This window comes from Nelusetta ayraudi, unplaced genomic scaffold (assembly GCF_046127955.1).
Source record: "Nelusetta ayraudi isolate G7.1 ecotype Tasmania unplaced genomic scaffold, CSIRO-AGI_Nayr_v1 ptg000042l, whole genome shotgun sequence".
Taxonomy (NCBI): Eukaryota; Metazoa; Chordata; class Actinopteri; order Tetraodontiformes; family Monacanthidae; genus Nelusetta; species Nelusetta ayraudi.
Genome location: NW_027466092.1, coordinates 18,861,992 through 18,885,780, shown reverse-complemented (window position 1 = coordinate 18,885,780; position 23,789 = coordinate 18,861,992). Strand labels below are relative to the sequence as shown.

General features: G+C 48.3%; 2 protein-coding genes across 4 annotated transcripts; one reads left to right on the top strand and one right to left on the bottom strand.

Moving 5' to 3' along the window:
* Nucleotides 1-1,162: 1,162 nt before the first annotated feature.
* Nucleotides 1,163-11,264, bottom strand: LOC142894094 (uncharacterized). Of its 3 annotated transcripts, none has more exons than XM_076035241.1 (4): nucleotides 11,140-11,264; nucleotides 8,773-8,958; nucleotides 5,252-6,328; nucleotides 1,163-3,371 (listed from the first exon to the last, which is right to left on the bottom strand). In XM_076035241.1, the coding sequence occupies exons 2-4, from the start codon at nucleotides 8,887-8,889 to the stop codon at nucleotides 3,324-3,326; spliced, it is 1,242 nt and encodes a 413-aa protein (XP_075891356.1). In that variant the 5' UTR covers nucleotides 8,890-8,958; nucleotides 11,140-11,264; the 3' UTR covers nucleotides 1,163-3,323. The 3 variants fall into 3 exon arrangements, with proteins under 3 accessions (XP_075891356.1, XP_075891357.1, XP_075891358.1); XM_076035242.1 differs by lacking the exon at nucleotides 11,140-11,264 and adding an exon at nucleotides 10,781-10,940; XM_076035243.1 differs by lacking the exon at nucleotides 11,140-11,264 and having other exon boundaries at nucleotides 8,773-9,274.
* A 3,856-nt stretch (nucleotides 11,265-15,120) lies between these two features.
* LOC142894099 (serrate RNA effector molecule homolog) lies at nucleotides 15,121-23,648 on the top strand. The gene is made up of 21 exons (XM_076035248.1): nucleotides 15,121-15,256; nucleotides 15,813-15,948; nucleotides 16,073-16,183; nucleotides 16,457-16,633; nucleotides 16,707-16,767; nucleotides 16,851-17,148; nucleotides 17,361-17,587; nucleotides 17,683-17,772; nucleotides 17,850-17,979; nucleotides 18,362-18,477; nucleotides 18,544-18,605; nucleotides 19,620-19,698; nucleotides 19,780-19,944; nucleotides 21,156-21,326; nucleotides 21,407-21,560; nucleotides 22,364-22,476; nucleotides 22,568-22,648; nucleotides 22,772-22,922; nucleotides 23,008-23,109; nucleotides 23,204-23,315; nucleotides 23,391-23,648. The coding sequence occupies exons 2-21, from the start codon at nucleotides 15,830-15,832 to the stop codon at nucleotides 23,464-23,466; spliced, it is 2,595 nt and encodes an 864-aa protein (XP_075891363.1). The 5' UTR covers nucleotides 15,121-15,256; nucleotides 15,813-15,829; the 3' UTR covers nucleotides 23,467-23,648.
* The last annotated feature ends 141 nt before the right edge of the window (nucleotides 23,649-23,789 follow it).

Below are 23,789 nucleotides of genomic sequence, written 5' to 3'. Positions count from 1 at the left end.
TCGAGAAAAAATATTTTTCATTTCCCTGTTAAATTAGCATTAACACATCACCTGAGGTGTTCGTCAAGTTTATTCAGAATCCGTTTAGAATAAATCAGCGGACTCTCTCTCTCTCTCTCTCTCCCTCTCTCTCTCTCTCCCTTTCTCTGTCAGACCACTCCCACTTTTCTCAACGCTGATGGTGGGCCATTGTTAGCTCTGTTGCCAGGCAACACGGTTGCGCCGTCGTTAGGGACTACCACACACACACATACATACATACATACACAGAGAGATAGAGAGAGAGGCGGGGGGAGAGAGACAGCTTCCATCTTGTGGCAGCAGGTTTTCACACAAACACGCACAAACATATTGTTCTTTTCGGAGCCCGCTCACGTGTCACAAGCTCGCGCACAGCGCACGAAATGATGCAATCATCCGACATCCACACGGCGTGTCACACGGGCGCGCGCGCGCGCACACACACACACACACACACACACACGTCTTTGAAAATGCTTTATTACAGATCAGCATGAGGTCACAGAGACGAGGAGATATGCAGGGAGGAGGACAGACGTAAATCAAGCGCACCCTCGACCATGTCTCACACACAGTGGGATTGGTGGTGGTGGGGGTGGGGCGGGGAGATCACCTGGAATGAGGCCAGGGAGGGCTTTTTTTTTTTTTTTTTTTTTTACCCCCCCCAGAAATAAAGAAAGCATATTTTCAACAGGTCAGGGCAGACCATGACGTTCACATCCTGAAGCAGAGCACGCTGCAGCTGATTGGTCTGGAAACCACAAACAGCTGGGTTGGATTTTGTGACAACATTTTTCTCTGACAGCTATCGTCATTATTATTTTTTTCTCTCTCTCTCCCACCTCATTCTGTTAGCACTGACTTTAAAAATTTTCCGCCGAACATCATTTCGCACTGGGATAAATTTCAACAACTTTTTTTGACTGATTTTATTTTTTAACTTTGGATGTTTGAAATTTAAGAGATTGACCACATAAATGTCTGAAGAACTGCTGGTCCACTTTCGTCCAGCAAATGTTCATCCCAGTGATACTGTCTTAGATTTCAATGTCAGAGTCGAGAAAGATGTGAGGAGCTGTAGCCAATCAGAGTACAGGAGACTGTAGAACTTTACAATTGAATCAAATTCCAATTATCAAGAAAAAAAAAGAGATAGTTATTTATTGTTTTTTTTGTTTGGAGACAAACCTCAAGACTATCGTCACTGAAATGAATTAATTACAAACATGGTTGTGCTGACGACCTGAGAAAAATACTCAAATTTCAAAACAAGAAAAAACGAAACAATTGAAAATGTTTTCTCCACAGCCAAGACATGCCCACACGAATTTCCACGCTGTACAAAACTGAAGCCAAAATATCTGCAGGAGCGACGCCATCTTGCCATTATGATGTCATTTGCACACGTTGACCAATCAGAAACTGGGCATTAGAACAATTTTGCAGTCAGCCACCAGAGGGCAAGTCCAGATGTTTTGGCTTCCCTTTTGTAATTTTCAGAAACATCGTCACTTACAGTCTGGGGTTTAAACGTAGAAAAGTCCTACATGGTTCACCCACAAAGTGATGTCATTTCCATTTTTCGTAGTCACTTCCTATCGGCCACTGACGGAACAATTGTAGTTTTTCCTGATCTGCGACCAAGACTGAGAGAGGTCTTTGTGTGTTCCCTTGACGTGGTGGTGTTGTCTCACACCTGATGTCATATCTCCCATCAGATCGCTTGAGTTTGGTCACTGTCCGTTTCAGCGTCCACATCGGCTTCCCTGCTAGTTAATGCACTTGACTTAAACGGCAGGTGGAGCCCCCTATTGGTCCATAGGTGAGGTTCTGAACTCTCCTTGGGATCCTGAGGAGAGTTCGGCCAACACTCATGAGCACTCAACCACGGTGACATCCCCCTTTTGAATCGTTATTTCTGCGTGAAGACAGACACGACAAACTTCACAGCTTTTCACACTCAATTGTAGAAATTCAGCAAGGTTGTTTTTTTTCCCAGACTGCTCTCTGACGTGAAACCAACCAGAAGCATGACTGCACCCTGAGAACTTTCTGTTAGAAATCCAGACAAATAAGTTTTCAACAACTTGTCTCAAAAGAGAGGGAAATGTCTACATACAAAACATGAAAAGTGACAGAAAGACCAGCTGTGGACCACCAAGAGAGTTCAGAAGCAGACCATTGCAACAAATCAGTCCGTGTTGTCGAGGAGGAGGTAGACAGAAGAGACAGATAACAGTGACGTGGTGGCTGTGGTCTCATAGTGGAAACGTTGGAGTTCTTATTAACAGTACTGGATCACTTCCTGCTGAGGTCAGTTTGTACTTGCTTTGTGGTACAGTTTCTTTTTCCCTCCCTTGAGGCCAAGACATTTTTTTTTCGGATTTAGAGGAACATTAATCATCCCTGCAGTGGCAGCAGTGGTCCACAGGAGGCCGCTCTCATCCTGGTTGGCTATGATGGGGGAGGGGGTTGGGGCGTTGGTGAGTTTTCTGGGAGGAGGTGGAGGAAGGAGACAGTTTGATCACGCGGGGTCAAGCTGGTGGGAAAGGTCTCATGCACTGACTCCCTCACAGAGGACTAGACTGTCAGCACAGATTAGTCCCTGAATTACGCAGCTGAGTGGAACCGGGTTAGCTGCTGCTAAACGCTTGAGTCTTATAACAGGGGAGTTTTCGATGGTTTCAAACTTGAGAGAATAAATGAATGCTTAATCATAAAAATCACTGGTACGAAAACAGTCTAAAACAGGTGGACGTGTCCTCAAACGTGATATCCTGCCACTCCAAACACAAGCCCATGCTAGAGATCGATGGACAAAGTGATGAGTTTGGTTAGCTTAGGAGCTAGTTAGCCAGTTGTCATTATCGGCATTACCTATCACAATTTGGCAACCTAATCCTAAACTCGGTTTGGTCCATTTCTTGTCTTGAAGTAACCCTGACATGTGAAAAAAACCACAGATTGGCTAACATCTAAAATAAAAGTTGGTGCCGATCCATTCAGGAGAGTTTTAAATTGACCTGGACATTAAAGACATTGTGGCGTCTTCACACCTAACTGTGACTGCTTGGTGGATTCGAGCTGTGATTCAAGCTGCCTCCTGTTTCCTCTGTTGTTCACTGTGAGGGTCGTCTAAATGAGCGGTCCATAAAGTGTTCAATTGTATTCCTGTTGGGTTGTGCCTTTTTTTGCGGTTCCAGACACTGCTGTCCTTTCTGCGGGTGTACCCAGGCCTGATGCGTTGTTTGGTAGGTGATGGTGACTTCCTGTTTGGCCTCAAGCTACTAACGGAGGAAAAGCTAGAAGAACCACCGGAATGCCTCACTGGCAGGGACAGAAGGCGGACGCTGGGGAAACAGAAGGCAGGGAGAGGGAGCACGGTTAGCCGATGACACTGTGGAATCCACCCTTCAATCACTCAATCACTCCAAACATTTCTCTCTTCCCTGTACTTCTGCGGCAGGGCCGACTGGAACAAAGTCAAACTGCACAGGTAAATACAACACCTGCTTCCTCATACTGTGAGATCAAACTGGCAAGTGTTGAGTTGGACAAGTTATAGAACAGGCATGGGCAAACTACGGCCCAGGGGCCATATGCGGCCCGTTAAGCTTTTTAATCCGGCCAGCCGAACTTGATGAAATTATATCAATTGTAAGTAAGTCATAAAATAGCTGTATTTCACCGATTTCTTCAGTGCTTTAAGAGTTATTTTAATAAAGAGCTAAATACTGTGGGGCTTCAAAGATATATTTTGCTGTAACTTTGCTTTTGTTAATTTTCAATCGACATTAAAGCACATGTTGTTACACATCCCATGATATATATATTTTTCTCTGGTTAAGTCTTAACAATAACCAATGATTGGTCAATTATCGGTCACTGACGTATGTCCTAATAGATGAGGGACCTCAGCCTTGACTTCTTTTTTTCACTTTGAAGTTTGCTATAAAAAAAAAAAATTAAAAAAAAACTCCCAGGAGGCTTTGCTGCTTTATAAACTTTCTGATTGGCTGAGAGTTTGGCAGGTCGACATCAAAGAGAGCGAAAAGAGAAAAGATGAGGCAAGAATGTGAAACCACCTGCTAACGCACACGCAGACACACACAGCGTTGTCACTCGCCACTAGCCTCCACAGGTCCAATTAGCGTGTAATTGAGGAAGATTAGTCCTGCTAATTCACTGTTGCTCTGTCTCGCACACACACACACACACACACACACACACACACACACACGCACACTGTGTTCAATCGATGTGTGTATAGGTGTGTGTGTGTGCGTGCGTGTCTCACACACACACACCAATACACGCACAGTTTGAGTGTGTGTGTGTGTGTGTGTGTGTGTGTGTGTGTGTGTGTGTGGAGATGCTAAGGGAATAATTATTGGGTTTATAGAGTCCCAGAAGATATATGTGTGCCTGTGAGTGTGTGTGCGCACGCGTGCGTGCGTGCGTGCATGTGTGTGTGTGTGTGTGTGTGTGCGCGTGTGCAAGAGAAAGTTATAGAGTCATCACTGAGGCTGAACGTAGGTGTCAATGAATTATTGATCGGCACTAATTCTTCCCCCACACGCACACACACACACGCGCATGCACACACACACACACACACACACACGCACGCACACACGCACATATTCACACAGCACGGTTGCAAATAACAAATATTCTCTCTCCAAAGCTTTTCTTCAGAGTCTCTGTGTGAGTGTGCGCAAGAGTGTGTGCGCGTGTGTGTGTGTGTCTGAGTGTGTGTGAGTGTGTGCGTTGGCAGCCTGCCAGACCTCAGCAGGGACCGACTCTCGCTTTTCACCACCCACCATCTGCACAGCTTCACACACACACACGCAAACACACACCCAGCAGGGTGAGCAATGCCTTCCAGCTCTTGCCTCGTTGGCAGTTATCTAGTAAAGAGAGCCAAGACACACACACACACACACACACACACAGGCACGCGCGCATGCACATGCACGCGCTGTTAACGGACGCACACGCTCAGTGGCACGCACGCCAGTGTGCAGCATAACACAAACACACACACACACACACACATACACTCACAGTCACATACTTACCAAAAAGTATTTAATTTTAGGCTAAATACAATCTGTGTGCATGCGTGCATGCGTGCCTGTTTGTGTGTGTGTGTGTGTGTGTGTGTGTGTGTGTGTGTGTGTGTGCGAGTGCATGCGTGTGTGTGTGTGTGCGCGTGACCCGCTCTCACCTCCAGCCCCCCCCCTCCTCCGCCGGGCTTCTTCTTCAGCTCGTCGCACTTCCTGAACTTGCAGATCTGGTGACCCGTCTTCCTGTTGCGGCAGGAGGAGCAGACGCCGCAGTTGATGAGCCGCCGGCACGGGCCGCACACGCCGCAGCGCTTCCTCTTCCTCTTGGCCACGGCTCCCGACGACGAGGACGACGAGGACGACAGGGCCACGCCCCCCGCCCCTGCCGCCACCGCCGCCGAGGACGAGGGCGAGACAGAGGACGGGCAGGGCGAGGAGGTGGCGTGCTGCTGGCAGTCCGTGAGCGCCCTCTGGCTACCGGTCATCTGGAAGGCGCTGCCGGTGTCCGCGATGGCGCCGCCCGCCGAGCCCATGGCCATGACGATCACCCCGGGGGGTAGTCCCAGTCCCCCCAGGAAGCCGCCACCCATCACCCCGCCCCCGTTGCAGTTCCCGCCCTCCGACAGGCTCATCATGTCCGGGTGGGCGTGGCCCTGTTTGCTCATCAGTCCGCAGTCGGCAGCACCGCCGCCGCCGCCGCCCCCGTAGCCCGACAGGAAGTTGCCGTTGTTGGGTGCCATGGGGTGATGGTGCGACCCCGCAGCCGAGGAGGAGGAGGCGGAGGAGGCGGGCTGCTTCTCAGTGCCGCTGCCCTCGCCGCCCGCCGCACTTGCTGCTCCACCGCCGCCACCTGCCGCCGCCGCGCCCTGGTGCATACTGGCGCCCGGGGTGTGCGAGGGTGGGGTCATGTGGGCTGGGGCAGCCGATGGGTGGTGGTGGTGGTGGTGGTGGTGGGCCGGGGCGGCCGCCACTGGTTTGGGCCGGCCCCAGAAGACAGCGGCAGGGTGGTTCATGTTGTCGGGGCAGCCCCAGGGCGCCGCCGCCATGGCACCCAGCCGGGCCGCTGTCGGCGGGAAGACGGGGGCTGCGGCCGCCAAACGGGCAGCCAGCTTGGCCGACTGGGGGAAGTTTGTCACGTTCATGTTCATGTTGATGTTGGTCTTGTAGAAGTTGGCGATGGATGAGCGGTAGCGGTCCATCTCTGTGGTGTAGTCCAGCATGGGGGCCAGGCCCGACACCTGCAACACACAACCAGCGGCCAGATCAGGGCGGGGCAAACTTTTTGACTGGTGGGCTACGATGGGTTCTAAAATTCCACAGAGGGGCCGGAGCAGCAGCAGGTGGATGGAGTGATTTGGTGACCCACATCATCGGAGAGAAAAATATATCATTGGATATGTAGGAAACGTGCTTTAATGTCAACTGAACATGAGCAAAAGCAAAGTTTCAACAAAATCAGTGTCTTTGAAGCCCCACGGTATTTAGCTCTTTATTGAAATGACTCTTAAAACACTGAGAAAAAAGTTCTACCTCAAGATCTTTAAATTTACAAAAACATTTATGTATTTTCTTTTCTGTAAGGTTTTTATTTCCTTTTTTCTGATAGCATCTAAACTCAAGAGCCCATCCTAGGGGGATGTTTTGTAAGGTTTTTGGATAATAAAAAGATTTGAAACGAAAACACTTAAAAAGAATGGATGAAGTACAGCTATTTTATGACTTACTATTAATATCATTCCTTTAAATTCAGTGGGCCGGATTAAAAAGATTAATGGGCTGCATATGGCCCCCAGGCCATAATTTGCCTATGGCTGGGCCAGTTGGTGGCATTTTTAGCCGTGTGCAAAATACAGGGGGCACATGGGGGGTCCGACCCCTCCAAATGACACATGAGACCCCCTGAAAACCAAAAAAAAGCTAACAGAAATGATATATTACTGTCACTAATGGCCACTAAAATGTCTTTAGGATCCACCCATCCATTCATCCATCTAAGCCGCTTATCCGGAGTCGGGGCGTGGGGGCAGCAGCCTCAGCAGAGACACCCAGACTTCCCTGGCCCCAGTCACCTCCTCCAGCTCATCCAGTGGAACCCCTAGGCATCCCCAGGCCAGCCCAGAGAGACACAGTCCCTCCAGCGTGTCCTGGGTCTTCCTCGAGGCCTCCTCCCTGTTTGACATGCCCGGAACACCTCTCCAGGTGGCATCCAGGAGGCATCTGAAACAGATGGCCCAGCCTGGCTCCTCTCGACGTGGAGGAGCAGCGGCTCTACTCCCAGCTCCTCACCCTGTCCCTAAGGCTGCGCCCAGCCACCCTGCAGACGAAACTCATTTCGGCCGCTTGTGTCTGCAATCGTTCTTTCGGTCGTCACCCAAAGCTCAAGCCCATAGGTGAGGGTAGGAACGTAGATCGACTGGTAAATCAAGAGCTTACCACCCTGTCTAGTATTACATTTTTTTTCAATATTATTGGGTGTTACAGCCGCCCTTACATTGTTCACAATATTTTTTTGCCAAGCGGAACATGTGGTCGTGTGTTGTTATGTAGACTGTCATGGCTGGCATCTATGAAACACTGTAAGCTTATTATAGGCCTCCTGCATTTTAAGGAAATTCAGATTGGTACTGAATAACAATCCGAAGGATGGGGACCCCCGGAATATTGAAACCGGGAATACTGCGTGAAGGTAGTTCTTCTGAAAAACATGCTAATGATGCGAGCAGAGAACAATGCCATGGCGTTACGTTACATTATGGTACATTGCGTTGCGTGGCGTTACGTTGCGTTGCGTTACGTTGCGTTACGTTGCGTTACGTTACGTTACGTCACAAATATAGAGCTCGCAAAGACTACTGCTGTTGACACATGAGGCCAATGATGGTTGGTGAAAATTATGAATTAAATTGATTTTCATTATTTTTAGTAGTACCCATTTTGGAAAGAAATTCTTTCCTTATAACTTTGTCCCACACTGAACAAGGCATTTGTAGCACTTATGCTTGCCATCTGTTTGCCTTGTCTCAGAATCAGATATAGACGAGAATGTCCTTATTGTCATTGTGTCACTGTCCTTATATTATCCCTTCAGAGCCAGAGAAAATAAAAGTATTAGTAATAAATAGCAATAATATATCAAGCATAAGGCGTGTCCAGGGGGTCACCCTGCCTTCGCCCTAAGACAGCTGGGATAGGATCCAGCAGATCCCTGCAACCCTGAGTGCAGGACGGAGCCGGTATTAAAAATGGAAATATCAAGTGTAAAAGACATCTGCACATTAAACATCTTGTTGTTGCACACTATGCAATTATTGCATTTGTATTTACTGCATTTATCAACATTATAATTTCAAGAGCCTCACAATTACTCTCAGAATGAAGAACGACCACCATCCAATCAACATCAAACTGGTTTAATTCTTACATCTACTAGATCAACAACAGAAGCAGGTTGCTGCCCGGGTGTGAATTGTGACCAGACCGTCAGTCCCACTCACTGCTGAGGCCCAAAGAAAACTCTACGATGTTGTCGTTTGGTAAACAGCAAAAAGGCGCGACCCTCGAGCGGAAGCTGTTCCTGATGGGTTTTTGTCCCTTTTCACATTTGATCAGGTCACTGGCTTAAAAGGCGACTTTTTTTTAAGACAACGCCGCCGCTGTCATTTGCTCCTGGAGGACCACTCACCTGTGCCTGACCGCCATAGCCATGGTGATTGGGGTGATGGTGAGACGGGGCAGAGCCTCTCTGCAGCATCGAGGAGAGGTCGCTCTCCACGCACACCCCGCTCGTCATGCCTGACATGACCTCACACACTCAGGGGTGGAGGACGGCGAGAAAATCTTGAGCTCCGATGGGACGACGCAATTCACTCTGCCAGGAGAGAGAGAGAGCATGCGGCAAACAGTCAGAGAGAGGCCCCGCGAATCTCCTCTTCAAACCAGCCGCTTTCTTCCATGTGTCCTTCAAAAGAAACAGAAAAAAATCCTCAAAATGTTTTTTTTTTTCTTTTTGAAAATAAAATTAAAAAATGTGAACAAAAGCAAATTTGTCAGATGACCATGACAAACAACCGTCTCTTTTGTTTTAAACCTAGGGTGTCAAACTCAAATACACAGTGGGGCCAAAATTTCAAACTTGGACGAACTCACCGGCCAACATTGATATTTATTGAAAAACAGTTAATCTTTTTATATGGACCCAAACAAGTCTTGCGTCAACCTGAATATGGAACAAGCAACATTACTTAATATTGCACACATGCAAAATTTCAATTTCAAATAAAAAAAAACTCATCAAAATATATAAAATGTAAATGAAAATGTAAAACTCTTTGTATTTGCAGCCCTCTGATTTAAATTTCGACAGTAACCTTTTTTCACAGGATAATAATAAAATTTAATTTAAAACAAAATAACAACAAACAACCAATGAAGTCATAATAATATCCTTCAATGAACGTCCTGTCCTGATTGTGGTGCCAGCAAAGCATTCTGGGATTTGTAGTATTAGTTGTGCATGTGCTGTACAGTACTGGCAGGCCAGCTCTGGTAGTGATGTAGTATTGCCTCGCATGCCAAAGATAATGACAATACGGGCCAAATGTGGCCTTAAGGCCAGAGTTTGACACCTATGTTTCAAAGAATGAAGCAACCAAAGTAAAAAACCCAGGACAGAAAAACATCAGTACTCCTCCCAAAACAGAAACTTAAGGGGCCGAGAAGAAGGAGGAAAATAAACGATCCGTTTCAACTTTTTTCCTGTTGGCGCCAAGTGTTTGGATTCGAGCTAAACCAGCTGACATTTTTTTCGTGCGTGTGCGCGCCTCCTAAAGTGTCGCTGAGCAAGGCAGCACATCCTCAGCCAGCCACTGCAGCTGCTGGGAATCCAACATGGCGCTGCGAGAGGCTCACAGCGAGGAGCTAAAGCCTGGCAGATGTTCTAGACAGAGAGGGAGAGAGAGACACGGGGCTCTGCGGGAGGAGGAGGAGGAGGAGGAGAACGTAGCAAAAACACAAAAAAAACACACTGATCCGGACGATAAAGGGATGGTCTTGGTGACCCCTGACCTCTCTGACCACACAAGCTGAATTTGAGGGTGCGTGTGCGTGTGTGTGCGTGTGTGTGTGTGTGTGCGGAATGTGTGTGGCTGGAGTGAAAAAAGAAAAAAAAACAATGTGTGAATGAGTGTGCGGTGGCGTAGAGGGAGACAAATGTGTGCGGCTTCAAAAGGGAAGAATGAGAGTGTGTTTGTGGTGTGTGTGCGTGCGTGTGTGCGTGCGCGCGGCAGCCACTGTGCGAAATGTGTGTGAAAAAAGACCCACACACACACACACACACACACACACCCCTCTCCCTCCCTCCTCCCCCGAGGCGTAACTAATTACCCTGCCTGGTCAACCGGCCGCCGCGAGCGCCGACAGAAGGTCACGGTGGCCACCGCCGGCCACAGGGGGGGACGGCTCTCCCCACGCGACACATTAACCCCCCACCACCGCCCCCCCTACCCCTCTCCCCCAGGCGCTGAGGGAGGGAGGGGGGTGGCGGTGGTGGGAAGGAAGGAAGGAAGGAAGGGAGGTCAATAAAAAAAGAGAAAAGCAGCGAGGCGATAAGAGGCGATAAATACCGTGAAGGCAGCATGCAGCCTGACAGAGAGGAGGAGGAGGAGAAGAAGATGGACGGCGCGGCTACTTACCACCAGGAGGAGGAGGAGGAGGAGGTGGAGGTGGAGGAGGAGAGGAGGAGGAGGAGGAAGGAGGAGGAGAAGAGGGAGAAGACCGTCTGGGAATTAGCCCGCCACGGATCATGGCTGGCGGGAAGGAGATGGAGACAGAGGGGGGGGAGGAGGAGAGAGAGAGAGCGGAGGAGGAGGAGGAGGAGGAGGTGGTGGGATGTGGGTGGGGGGGCTGACAGGAGCACCGGGAGGGATTTGTCGGTCTGTCGGTACGGAGGGAGGGAGGGAGGAGGAGGGGGGAGGTGTAGGATAACGGAGGGGGAGGGGTGGGGAGGGGGAGGGGGAGGGAGCGCGGGGGGGTGGGGGGGGTGGATAATCACCTGGGTTTGGCACGAGCGGAGGGAGGAAGGAGGGAGGGAGGAGGTAAATTAGCCGAGGTCGAGGCGAAGGAAGCGGCGCGGAGTCGACCCTGCAGGGGCGGGAAGAGACGACGAGCTGGAGGAAATAACACGGCACCATGGGAGGAGGGGGAGGAGGAGGAGGGGGAGGGGAGGGGGTGAGTAATGGCGGAGGTTATGAACGGGTGCGTGCGTCGTTCTGCGACGGAGCGAAGGGAGAGGAGGGGGGAGGAGGCGTGTGTGTGTGTGTGTGTGTGTGTGTGTGTGTGTGTGTGTGTTCGCGCGCGCGCGGGCGACCGAGCGAGCTCGTGCCCTCCGCCGCGCCGTGTCTCCACGCTATCGGCGGCGCCTGTGGCGGTGCGCCGTGCGCGCTGCGAGCGCTCTGATTGGCGCCGCGGCGAGGTGAGAGGAAAACAGCAGGCGAGAGACGGAGCCTCTGATTGGCTGCCTGCCGGGAGAAGTGTGTGTGTGTGTGTGTGTGTGTGTGTGTGTGTCTGTGTGTCTGTGTGTCTGTGCGCGCGCGCAGGCGGACGCGCGCACTCCTCTGTGTGTGTGTGTGTGTGTGTGTGTGTGTGTGTGTGTGCATGTGGCTGTGTGTGTGTGTTGGGGTTTTGTATTTCATTCAGGCTGTACTGCCACTGGATTTACAGTTTAGCTGAAGTTAAATTTGTAATTTAGTTTAACTGAACGGACAATTTAGAGGGAAAAAAAGTCAGGTGAGGATCCAAACAAAGATGGTCAAGAAAGGCACAAATTCCTGAAGTCGTCAAAGTCACCATGCTTTGATTGTGATGTCCAGAGAGTCCTGAATTTATTAGTGTAAGAGGATGTAAAATAACCCCAGTTAACTACTTTGGACCAAACTATCAAGAAAACAAAGCACATTAGTACCATCAGAACTACCTGAAATGCTGTGGCGGGCTGTGCATTTTGCGTCAAAGCCATCACAGACGTCATATTTAGTCCACCTGAAATGAATACACCTCATATTACCCTCAATATGATACTATGACTTGAGAATCTATAGAGAATCACACTTAGACATTACATCACCTTCATATTGGTGACCTCATCGAGCAAAACTTCATTTCCGGAGCATTTAAATCATAATTAAGACTAAGTAACTAAGGCCACTGATACAGTCAAAACTTACAAAAAAGGCAATTTTAAGAGATTCTTAAACAAAGTTTTAATAAGTGAACCAACACTAAACTGTGTGAACTTTAATTCTTGACCAAACTGGTCCAATAAACTGCGCATTGAGGCAGAGGCCAACGAGAAGATAACGAAACAAACTATTGAACTATTAAGTTATTAAACAACTGAACATGTTGGTGAAGCTGCTGTGCCAATGCACCATGGTATTTACATTTTAAATTGCAGATGATTCTGCAACTAAATCTCTATCTTCGCCTTCAGCCATCATGGCTTCGCCGTGGTGGCAACCGGATCCCCTGGTTCGGGTTGAGTTCAGTCTTAGAGGTTCTCAGGCCTTATCCAATCACCGGACACGTACATGATAAGTTCAGCATAAAGCCAGTTAGCTGGCCTTGACATCGCAGACTTAAGATCTGATTGGCTATCGCAACTAACTTAGTTCCATTCACTTACAGCTGACAAGAGCCTGCTAGGTTGATTCCACTGGCCTAAGGCAGAGTTCATAGAACCTGACAACACAAGCTAGCTCAAATATGATTGGATAAAAACTCTACCATTATATACGACAATGGAAGCAACGCAACCAATTGGATATTATATGATGTGAAAAGAACAGACTATGGAGAATAACTTTATAATCATATTTACACGAAAATTTACTTTTCTAAGTGTGGTTAGGCCAGCAGGGAAGGCCCAGCTGGCCCTGACGGCCCGCCACTGCTAAAATGAGAGGAGATATTTGTCTTAAGATCTTTGAAACAGCCCTGCGATGAACTGGCGACCTGTCCAGGGTGTCACCCTGCCTTCGCCCTAAGACAGCTGGGATAGGCTCCAACAGACCCCCGTGACCCTGAATTGGAATAAACGGGTATAGAAGATGGATGGATGGATGGATCTTTGAAACAGCCTGCAATCAAGGGGCATCCGAATGTCCAGACATCCAGTGCATAATAAATTGAGGACATTATAGATAGTGTCTGTGGAGATTCATTTATCCAGGTAGAAAGTTTTTCTAAAAAGGATTTTATTTCAAAACGAAAAGAAATATATTTTTTTTAACGTCCAGTGTTTTAAAATAAAATCCTTTTTAGAAGGACATTATAGAAAGCGGAAGTAATGAACTATAAACTGAATGTGTCCCTGCCTTATCCCTGTCCCATCTTCTATACACACTTCCTCCTGCACTCTTGACACGTGTCTCAATTCAGGTTCTGCATCCTTGAAGTGCACATTTTGAAAGGAAGTTGCCTCATAGCACTGTGCGAAGGCTTGTCCCAATTCCCGAGGGTGCTTAGGACGCTGAAAATGCGCCCTCGGAAATACGCACTAATTTTAGCCGATTCCAAGGATGCACCGCTACTATCCTTCGCGTACTTGGGTATCCCATGATGCTTTGCGTGCTGCTGCAAAGCATCGTAGGATCCTGGGAAGTCAGCTTAAATTAGCGGCATGTACTGGTTAAGACACAACATATAAATCTAAATATTGAAGTTTCACATTAAGTATCCAGTTTTTAACGTAGGATTTTATTTATTTGATCATCCAACGGCATCGTTAGATGGCGAACCAATGGTTAGCTTGATACTATAAAAACGTCACTTCTGGGGTTGGCCAGCCGGAGGGAACGGCGGTGACGAAACGAGGAAATACGCCGAAGGCTAGACCGTCCCGTGTGGTTACCGGGGAGGCGGGGTTTGGCCCGTCCTTCTAGGCTGGGAACTCTAAGAACGCTTCCTTCAGACGGAGGACACTCGGTCTCAAGGGTGCAGAACCTGAATTGAGACACAGCAATGGTCTGCTGGAACCTATCTCCCAGGTTACACCCTGCACAAGTCGCCAGTTCATCATAGGGCCACATAGTGACAAACAAACACATACCCATTTACACTCATATTAACACAGACCAATAGACACTTTCATTGGTGTTGGCAAAACCAGTGTCCCTGTAAGAAATCTCACAGGTCATAATAATGTTTCTACTGCACTTTAACCGCAATACCAAATGTACAAGAAGAATATAAAAGAGATTTTCATTGACATGGAGTTTCATGGACCCCCTCTCATTTGGCACCCATTTTCAATATCTATGGGATTGCAAGTAAACTGGCTAGAAGGGCTAGAAGGGCCATGAGCAGGCTGTGTTAGTGTCCTTCATGTAAAATCAGTTTGAAGTCTAGAAGTGTGTTTGTTTGTTTTTAAGTAAAATAAGATATCATATAATCGCCATCCTGCATTGAGGGCCCTATAATGATCTAACATCGACAACTGAATGAATATTACATATATTCAATTTTTAAATAAAATATATATCCAAAATGATAACTCGTAATTTCCAGCCAAGCTCAAATAACCTATTCTAATAGAGAATGTGAAGGGGATGCCAACTTTGGCCTAATGTCACACTGTCAGAGGACGTTTTCGTCAGACAATGGAAACACTGACCTGTGAACGGTCCCTTCGTTAAATGTTTGAAACTGTGCTGCCACCTGGTGGAGAGTCCTAAACAATGGCAGAACAGATGCTGAACTTCGAGGACACCTGCTGAATATACCTGTCGGGTTTCGGTTTCTGCTTTTGTTGTGAATTGCAGTTACACTTTCAGGTTCAACCTCATGTGACGACAAGACAAAGCCATCACAGATGGAGGTTGTCCAGGCGAAAATACTTCTGAAATCGATAACGTGCAATTTGTAAATCTACTTATTTTATTTTAATATTTTTACTATTTTACTATTATATCGTCCTTTCGAGAAGGAGGTGGATTTGCAGCATCTGAATCAACCTCCAAGAGGCGACTTCTCTTTTCTAAACAAGTGTAAAAATTCTGACCGGAAACACAGAGCCGGAAGTGTCGTCGGTTCATTGTGATCCGCGGCAGTCGGCGGGACAGTAGTTAGCTAAGTTTAAGGACTTTTGGGTGCGTGAACCGACCGAGCTGAAGGTACAGAACCACCGTTAACACTCCGCCGATATCGACTAATTGCAGAACCAACCGGAGCTCAAATTGCACCGCCGCTAACTCAGACCGTTCCTATGATATCGTGTTAATTAGCGATTGACTGTTAGCCTTAGCCCTTTAGCTCAGTGATAACAACCATTCCTTGTGTGTGTGGCTCGGCGATAGGGAAAGTTCAGAATATTGTGGCTAATGCTAACGCAGCTTGGATGTTAACTCTAATTATTTGCAGCGACACAACAGTCTGCTAAACTTACTTCCTTTGGGGAAAAAAGTTTTAACAGGAGACTACTGAAAGTAGGCAGGATTCGGGGATCAGCGCAGCGACATCTGGTGGAATCCAACCTCTACACTCTACAGTAGTCATGATTGATGTTTCCAATAGCATAAGATATTTATTTAATGTCACGTAGATGCTGATGTTTCAAACACGTTTCAACATATAAATATCAAATAACTATTTTTTTATATTAAAAAAAACCGCGAGGTTACTTGATGAAAAACAGACTCCACCCTACTACTATACTTTTCCCTGTTTCAGGCCTGACTGTCCAATCAATGGGAGACAGCGATGATGAGTTTGACAGGAGGAGGCGGGACAAGTTCAGAAGAGAGAGGAGTGACATGGAACGGTCGAGAGAGAGGGAGGAGAGGAGACGAGATGACTGGCCTGACAGGTGAACTGACCTCCACGCACACCACAACGCTACCGTGTGTGTGAACTTTCAATCGTGACTGTGTGTGTGTGTGTGTGTGTGTGTGTGTGTGTGTGTGTGTGTGTGTGTGTGTGTGTGTGTGCAGGGACTGGGATCGTGGCCGAGAGAGGAGGCGGGATTACAATCGTGGTCACAGAGAGCGCTTCTCACCACCGCGACACATCAGTCCGCAGCACAAACGCATGAGGAGGGACTGGTGAGTTTGCATGTGTGCTGATTGTGGGTGTGTTGTTGTTGTTGTTGTACAGGACAAGCAAAAATAAGTCTTGGCTTCAGCCCACTCCTTTTTTTTGTTTACAGTGTTTTTATTTTTGTGAGAGCACATATTGTGGTAATTTGTTTTTAGTTTTGATTTTATTCTTTTTTGTCAGTTAATTGCACAGAATTTCATTATTTTACATTGTAAACGAAAATAAACGATTCATTCATTCTTGTTGTTTTATATTGCACTAATTGCACTGACTTACAGGGACGACATCCGTGGGGAGCCATACCGCTACGACTTGCCCTACGGAGGTGGAGGCGGCGGTGGTGGTGGTGGTGGTGGTGGTGGTGGTGCTCCTTTCGCGGGGGCAGGGCCTCAAGCCTGGCATCCCGACCTCCCGCACCTCCTCCCACACCACGGTGGGCACCCGCTGCAGAGCAGGTGAGCAGGTTAGCAACAATACTACTATACTGTACTACATGGGCTCCAGTGACAGTAAGTGCTGTGCTTTCAGGTTGGGCTTGGTGGATCCAGACCTCCCTCCTCCTGGTCCTCCCACCATGAGGAGCTTCAAGGTGGGTGGAGCCCTTCTAGCTGTGTCCCTCCCCATATCACCGTGTTCTTCACACAGTGTGTGTGTGCGTGTGCGTGCTCGCAGGAGTTCCTGCTAAACATGGAGGACAGCGTGGACGAGACTGAGGCGGTGAAGCGCTACAACCAGTACAAGCTGGATTTTAGGCGGCAGCAGCTGCAGGACTTCTTCCTGCAGCACAAAGAGCAGGAGTGGTTCCGCTCCAAGTACCACCCTGATGACATCTCATCGAGGAAGGCCGAGTCCTTGGCTGCGCTCAAAACGCGCCTCGGCGTCTTTCTCTATCTCCTGGAAAACAACTGGCTGGATAATGTGTCGCTTGACATGGATCACGCCCCGGCCATCATCAAGCTGCTAGATGCAGGTAGAGTTGCAGCCATCGGTCAGTCTGCAGTGGTGACCGAAACTGAACTACTTGTATCCGTACCAGACATATTGGGCCTAATTATTAACAATTAGTCTATAAGTACTTGGACTGAGCTAGTCTTGCATTGCCACCCCTGAACTTTTTAACCTATGAAGACTCATGCAATGTTGACCTGCTATTTTAATGCATGGCCTCTCGATCTGTTTTAGCGGTGATAAAGATGGAGGGAGGGACAGACCTGGATCTGCAAGTCTTGGAGGTTCAAACTGCTGCAGTGGGAGATGCTAGTGGAGGAGGAGCAGCAGCAGGAGGGGAGAAAAGGCAGGGGGAGTCCAGTGGAGGAAAGGCAAGCAGCCAGATGGGGGCGGAGTCCACAGAGAGTCGGTCAGAAGAGGTGAACAGCAAGGAGGCGCCGGAGGAGGGACTCTTGGATGAGGTCAGAAGGACTCTGAATCAATCTTTGTGCTTATTGGTTGAACTATGAGGGCTAACTCCACCTTTCCCTTTTCTTCTTCTCTACTCTGATGGAAGGAGCTGAAGCAACCCACAGAGGAGGATGACGAGAAGAAAAGCGAGGAGGAGGATCAGAAGGAGAAGAAAACAGCAAAGGTGTTAAAGAAAGTGAGTGTGGTTCCTGCTCGTTGACAGTGAGGCTGACTCCATGATGCAGGCGCTTAACTACTCCCCCCTTGTCACAGGGCAGGAAGCGTAAACGCAGCGTGTCAGCTGACAGCGGTGAGGGCAGCGCCTCTGACTCTGATTCTTCGCACTCAGAGGGCGAGGACAAGGAGGAGGACGACGAGGAGAAGGCAGAAGATGATGCAGGCGGTACAGAAGATGTTAATGGATTCCTAGATTTTAAAAATGAGAGCTTTTAGCAGCAGGGAACAAGCATTCTGTGCAGTAATGACTCTTTTTAGCATCAGTTGACAAACGCAGTGGTCCTCATTTATTAAGGAAGTACACTCCAGAACAGTTTACAGATTTTCTACCAGTCCATGGATTTGTCACTTTAAAAGGTTTTGCTGCTCGCAGGTTGAGCTGAGCAACGGTCATTTCACACTGAGAACCACACACCACGATGGTTGGGGTTCAGGTAGGGGACGTGCAAGATATTAACGTGTGTGTGTGTGTGTGTGTGTGTGTGTGTGTGTGTGTGTGTGTGTGTGTGTGTGTGTGTGTGTGTGTGTGTGTGTGTGTGCGCGCGCAGAATGTCCTAAGGAACGAGCAAAGGAGGTGCCGTCTAAGCCACGCCCCCTCCACCTCACCACCTCCCTGTTCATCAGAAGCATCCCACCAGAAGTGTCCAAGGAAGAGATCACTGCTGTGAGGACAAACACACACACACATGCGCATGCTCAGGCTGCTGTACTGACCCAACTCTTTTCTCAGTTAAGTCGCAGGTACCCAGGCTTCCTGCGCGTGGCGCTGTCTGACCCTCAGCCGGAGAGGAGGTAAGGTCCATGCAACTCTCTACAACCAGGCCCCCAGACTCTGATATGGCGACCCATTCATTTCAATGAAGTTCCTCACCAAGCACGTACGCCAAAAAAGTTTTTGACTTCCGGACGCAGCCAATCAGAACAAGCCGTGGCGTCACTCTGGGAATAAACTTTTTTATACTTACTTACTACTTACTACTTTTTTTTCCGAACACCTTTATACTTTTTTGAAAGACCATAACCGACAAATCTGCAATAGGAAGAGTTGTCACAGTGGTCCTGTCAGCCATTTTAGAGGCAGTTATTTTTTTATTGCGGTCTATGGGAAAAATGTTTTGTCTTTGTTTTATTTATTCATTCAAGATCTTTTTTGGAAGCTTTTTCGATATAACAAATGTACATTGTTGTATAGTATTGCAGAAACATAGAATGAATTTGGGTATTAGTTGTGTCCTTTGCAAATGTACAAATGACATATAAAAGAGTACAAAGAGAGAAGAGAACAAAAACAAAGGGAACATGGTAAATGGACTGCACTTACATAGCGCTTTTCCAGCACCTTCACGGTACCCAAAGCGCTTTACAAAGGTTTCTCATTCACACATGCACACAGCCCCACTGGTAGCAATGTAGGGGTAAGTGTCTTGCCCAAGGACACGACGACAGACTAGGATGGAGCGGGATTTGAACTGCCAACCTGTCGGTCACTGGACAACCCGCTCTACCTCCTGAGCCACAGTCACCCATACAAAGGGAAAAAAAATAATCCCTCCCATGTCAGTGCCGAATGACTACCGGTAGTCATAATCACTGTTAAAAACAAAAGCTACAAAAATATCTTATTTTTCCAGTCTCGATCTGGACGTGATTTCTTCCAGCCATTCAAAAATGCCTTTTTGTGAGCCGTGGAATTTTATTTTGCTGCAGTATCTCGAGTGGCCACTTGAAAAAAAATCAATGCGCTGCCATGTTGCCAGTCTGGTATGCAGTTCTTATATTACATCCGTGTCTGCAACTGTGTCTCAGGTTCTTCCGGCGGTGCTGGGTGACCTTTGACCGGAGTGTCAACATCAAGGAGACGTGTTGGAACCTCCAGAACATCCGGGTAACTGCGCAGCCACACACAACAGTATGTGCACGTCGAGAGCCACCTGCAGGGCAGAGTGTAAGGTGTGGTGTCTTTCAGCTCAGGGACTGTGAACTGGCCCCGGTGGTGAACAGAGATCTCTGCCGGCGCGTGCGCAGCGTCAACGGTCTGACGCACCACAAACCAGTCGTGAGGAACGACATCCGGCTCTCGGCTCGACTCATCCACAGCCTGGACAAGAGGGGCGAACTGTGGGCCGGAGAGGTGAGCTGCATCTTCATTTAGGACAAGGGTCTCCAACCTTTTTCACCAACCGAGAGCTACTTCATGGGTGCTCGGTCGTACCAGTTTGCAAGACTCTCCAGAAATAACACAATTTCTCAGTTAGTCTAGAGTTGTATATTATCATTAATAATACTGGTCTCTGTGAAGACACTGATTGTGATAGGCCTTCCTCAGACTGCAGGCTGAAATCCGATGTTTAGCCCATCCAGATTGAAACCAGATGGCTCTTTTGTAGTCTGACCAGTCCCAAATCACATGAAATCCAATTTTTGCAAGACGGACTGAAGCCACATTCGGGAGGTAGTTGCTCAAAACACAGCGATCGCTTTTGATTGTCTGTGACGTCACTCTACGCGACGCAAGAGCCAAAGCGCCAGACCAGAGAGCGTCACCAGAGAGCGTCACCAGAGAGCGCCGTTCCTGGTGCGGAGCTGTAACACAAAGGAGACAGAAGAAGTAGAAATCAGTGTGTGGTGGAGATTCAAGCCAAGCTCCAGGCCATGTATCGCAACAAGGCTGCCGTCACAATTATATGACGTCACACGCTACGCTGGACGACACCTCCGCTCCGACGTCATTGCTACAGCAACCTGTCAGATCAGTCAATAATGTGGTCCAGTCTGAACAGAGCCAGATCCCATTTGGACACTTTCTAAAAACAGTGTGGACAGTCAGCCCTCAAAATTGGATTTGAGAAGGAATCTGATTGGAATCAGATTTGCCTGCAGTCTGAACGCAGCCTGAGTGAGTCCTCAGTAATTATCAAGGATGACTTAACGAGGAGAGCTGGCGACTTGTCCAGGGTGTCACCCTGCCTTTGCCCTGTGGCAGCTGGGAGAGGCTCCAGCAGACCTGCGTGAGGTCAGGAAGAAGCGGCCATTGAAAATGAATGACTGCACAAGGTTGGATAAAATTGAATTGTAGTTGCAGCTCAATGAGTTGTGCTATTTTTAGAACAGGCCTTGCGGGCAAGTCATGTGGTCCTTGGGGTTGGTGGGGTCGGGACGGTGCTACTTGGTGGGCACCATGTTGGTGACCCCTGATTTAGGACAGGGTTTGAATACTCGTCAAGGAGATGGTGTTCAAAGAGAGAACTGTGTGTGTGTGTGTGTGTGTGTGTGTGTGTGTGTGTGTGTGTGTGTGTGTGTGTGTGTGTGTGTGTGTGTGTGTGTGTGTGCGCGCGCGCACAGATGGAGACCAACCCTGTCCTGAAGAACATCACAGATTATCTGATAGAGGAGGTGAGCGCCGAGGAGGAGGAGCTGACCGGTGCAGCCGGGGGGGGCGGCGGTGAAGCTGGCGACGGCAGAGACCCCGCTTCAGCTGACGTGACCGTGGAGACTGACGAGAAGCTCCTGAAGGTAGGAGGAGCTAATGTTACACCAGATGCTGTGGCGATTGTCTCAGGGTGTTTAAGGCGTATGTGTGTGTGTACACACAGGTGCTGGACCGCCTCCTGCTCTACCTGCGTCTCGTCCACTCGGTGGATTACTACAACTTCTGTGAGTATCCCGCCGAGGACGAGATGCCTCACCGCTGCGGCCTCATCCACGTCCGAGGACCCCTGCCCTCAGCCAGGATCACTTCAGCAGAGGGTACGCATCATCACTCACGCACTCACACCGTGGTGCGTTGCAGTCCTTGCTGCTGGTCTTTCAAACAGGGGCATTCAAATGTTCGGGCAACGTGATAAGATTTGCCCATTTATTTACCAATAAATTCTGCCACCCATTCCTTCTTTCAACAAAATATTCTGTTGTGCCAGCGTGCCTCCTAATGAAATAATCCCTGGGCTGTATAATCTCTTCAAAAGGTTTGAGAATCTGTAACTTTGACAATGTTTTTTTAAAGAGCAGAGCCGTCTGATGTTCAACAATATGGTAGTTTATAACCATTTAAAGATCCAGTGTGTAAAATTTGGCTTGATTTATGATTTTTACATTGTTAAAGGTTTAACATACTGCCCATAAATACATTGATAACTGTGTATTCTCACAGTACAATAAAAGTATTTTGGTTTTCCTACCCACAGAATGGTTCTCATGTATATAAGAATACACATAGAGAAATAAGGGTCTTGCTCCTAATTAGCTGCCATCTTGTGCCACCATTTTTGAAGGACGCCCACCTGACAGTGGCCTAAATCCAAAATGTGGTGACAGGCAGGCTTCCTTAAAAACTGTACACACTGGACTGGATTTTCAATGCACTGAAAAACCAGTTAATTGGAACCCATTGAAATCCATTGACGCTGAGTTTGAACAGGCAGAAGCACTGTTGGCAGCGGCAATGAATGAAAAGAAAACTGAGTCAGTTGACCTGCGAGAAGCTGTTGATTCAAATCGCCACTGGTCAGATATCAGCACGTGTGACGCAATGCTGTGTTGTGATTGGACAGTGAGCGAGCATCAGAAGATGTGCGAGGAGCGTCTGGCTCCTCTGCTCTTCCAGTCAGAGACGCTCAGCGACGACGACGCTCTGAAGCTCGGCAAGAAAAACTCGGAACAGGAGGTTGCTATAAAATTTTTCATTTGGCCAACAATCGTGTTGGTGATTGTCGAAAGAACCCCCGCCAGTATGCTCACTCTGCGTGTGTCCGTAGGTGGAGAAGTTCCTGACGACCAACTCCCAGGAGCTCAGTAAAGACAAATGGCTCTGCCCTCTGAGTGGCAAGAAGTTCAAGGTCAGGCGTGTGTGTGTGTGTGTGTGTGTGTGTGTGTGTGTGTGTGTGTGTGTGTGTGTGTGTGTGTGTGTGTGTGTGTGCGCGCCCTGACCAAGGAACAACTGTCACATGTTTGTTGCACAGGCTCCCGAGTTTGTACGTAAACACATCCTGAACAAACATGGTGACAAGGTGACGGCTGTCAAACAGGAAGTTGATTTCTTCAACAATTTCCTGCTGGATGCCAAGCGGCCCGCCCTGCCTGAGAATAAGCCCCTCCCACCAGCAGCACAAGGTGACCTGCGTGAATCGGAGGGGAGAGGGTGTTTGGGGTGATGCAGGTTGAAACTGATGCAACATCTGACCTGTTTCCTCACTAGCTGTTCCCCCTGCCATACAAGGCTTCCCTGGTCAGCCTCCACAGCAGCAAAGTCTTCTGGGATACCCACCAGGCATCAGACCACCCATGCCCGGTTTCCCTGGTACACATTCGCGCACACTCAAACTCGATGCATGAGTAATGACACTGCATATGAATAAATGTGTTGGATGAGCTCTTTGCGTGGTTGGTTGCAGGAGGCGGACCCCCCTACGCCCCCAACCAGTTTGGAGCAGGCCGCGGAAACTATGACAACTTCAGGGGTCCCATAGGAGGAGGGGGAGGGTATCCAAAACAGCGGAGTGGCAGGTAGAGAATGGAAACGTTATTGACTTTGTATGTTGCTCAATGTGCATGGGTGTAATTGTCTGTGTCTGTGTGCAGGGGCATGCGAGGGGACCCCCGCTCCATCATTGAATACAGAGACCTGGACGCCCCAGACGACCTGGACTTCTTTTAAACCCCTTTAAAAAAAGAAAACCTACAACACCTCAATTTTTTCCTACTCTACTTCCTTCAGTTCCTGTTATTCTCCACCGCTGTTAGACTCATTGTTAGATTTTTGGGGTTTTTTTATGTTCATTTTAATGTTTCATCCTGTGGTGGTCTGTTTCCAGTTTTAAATAAAGACAATGAAACACACGCAGATGTTTATTTCTTTCGGTTGCACTGAATCTGTTCAGATTAAAAGCAGGTGCACATAAAACAATAACCAGATGTTGGTGCTACAGCCTCTGTTGGACCTGACCTACATAGCCTGCAAAGTCTTTGTCTTTTATGCAC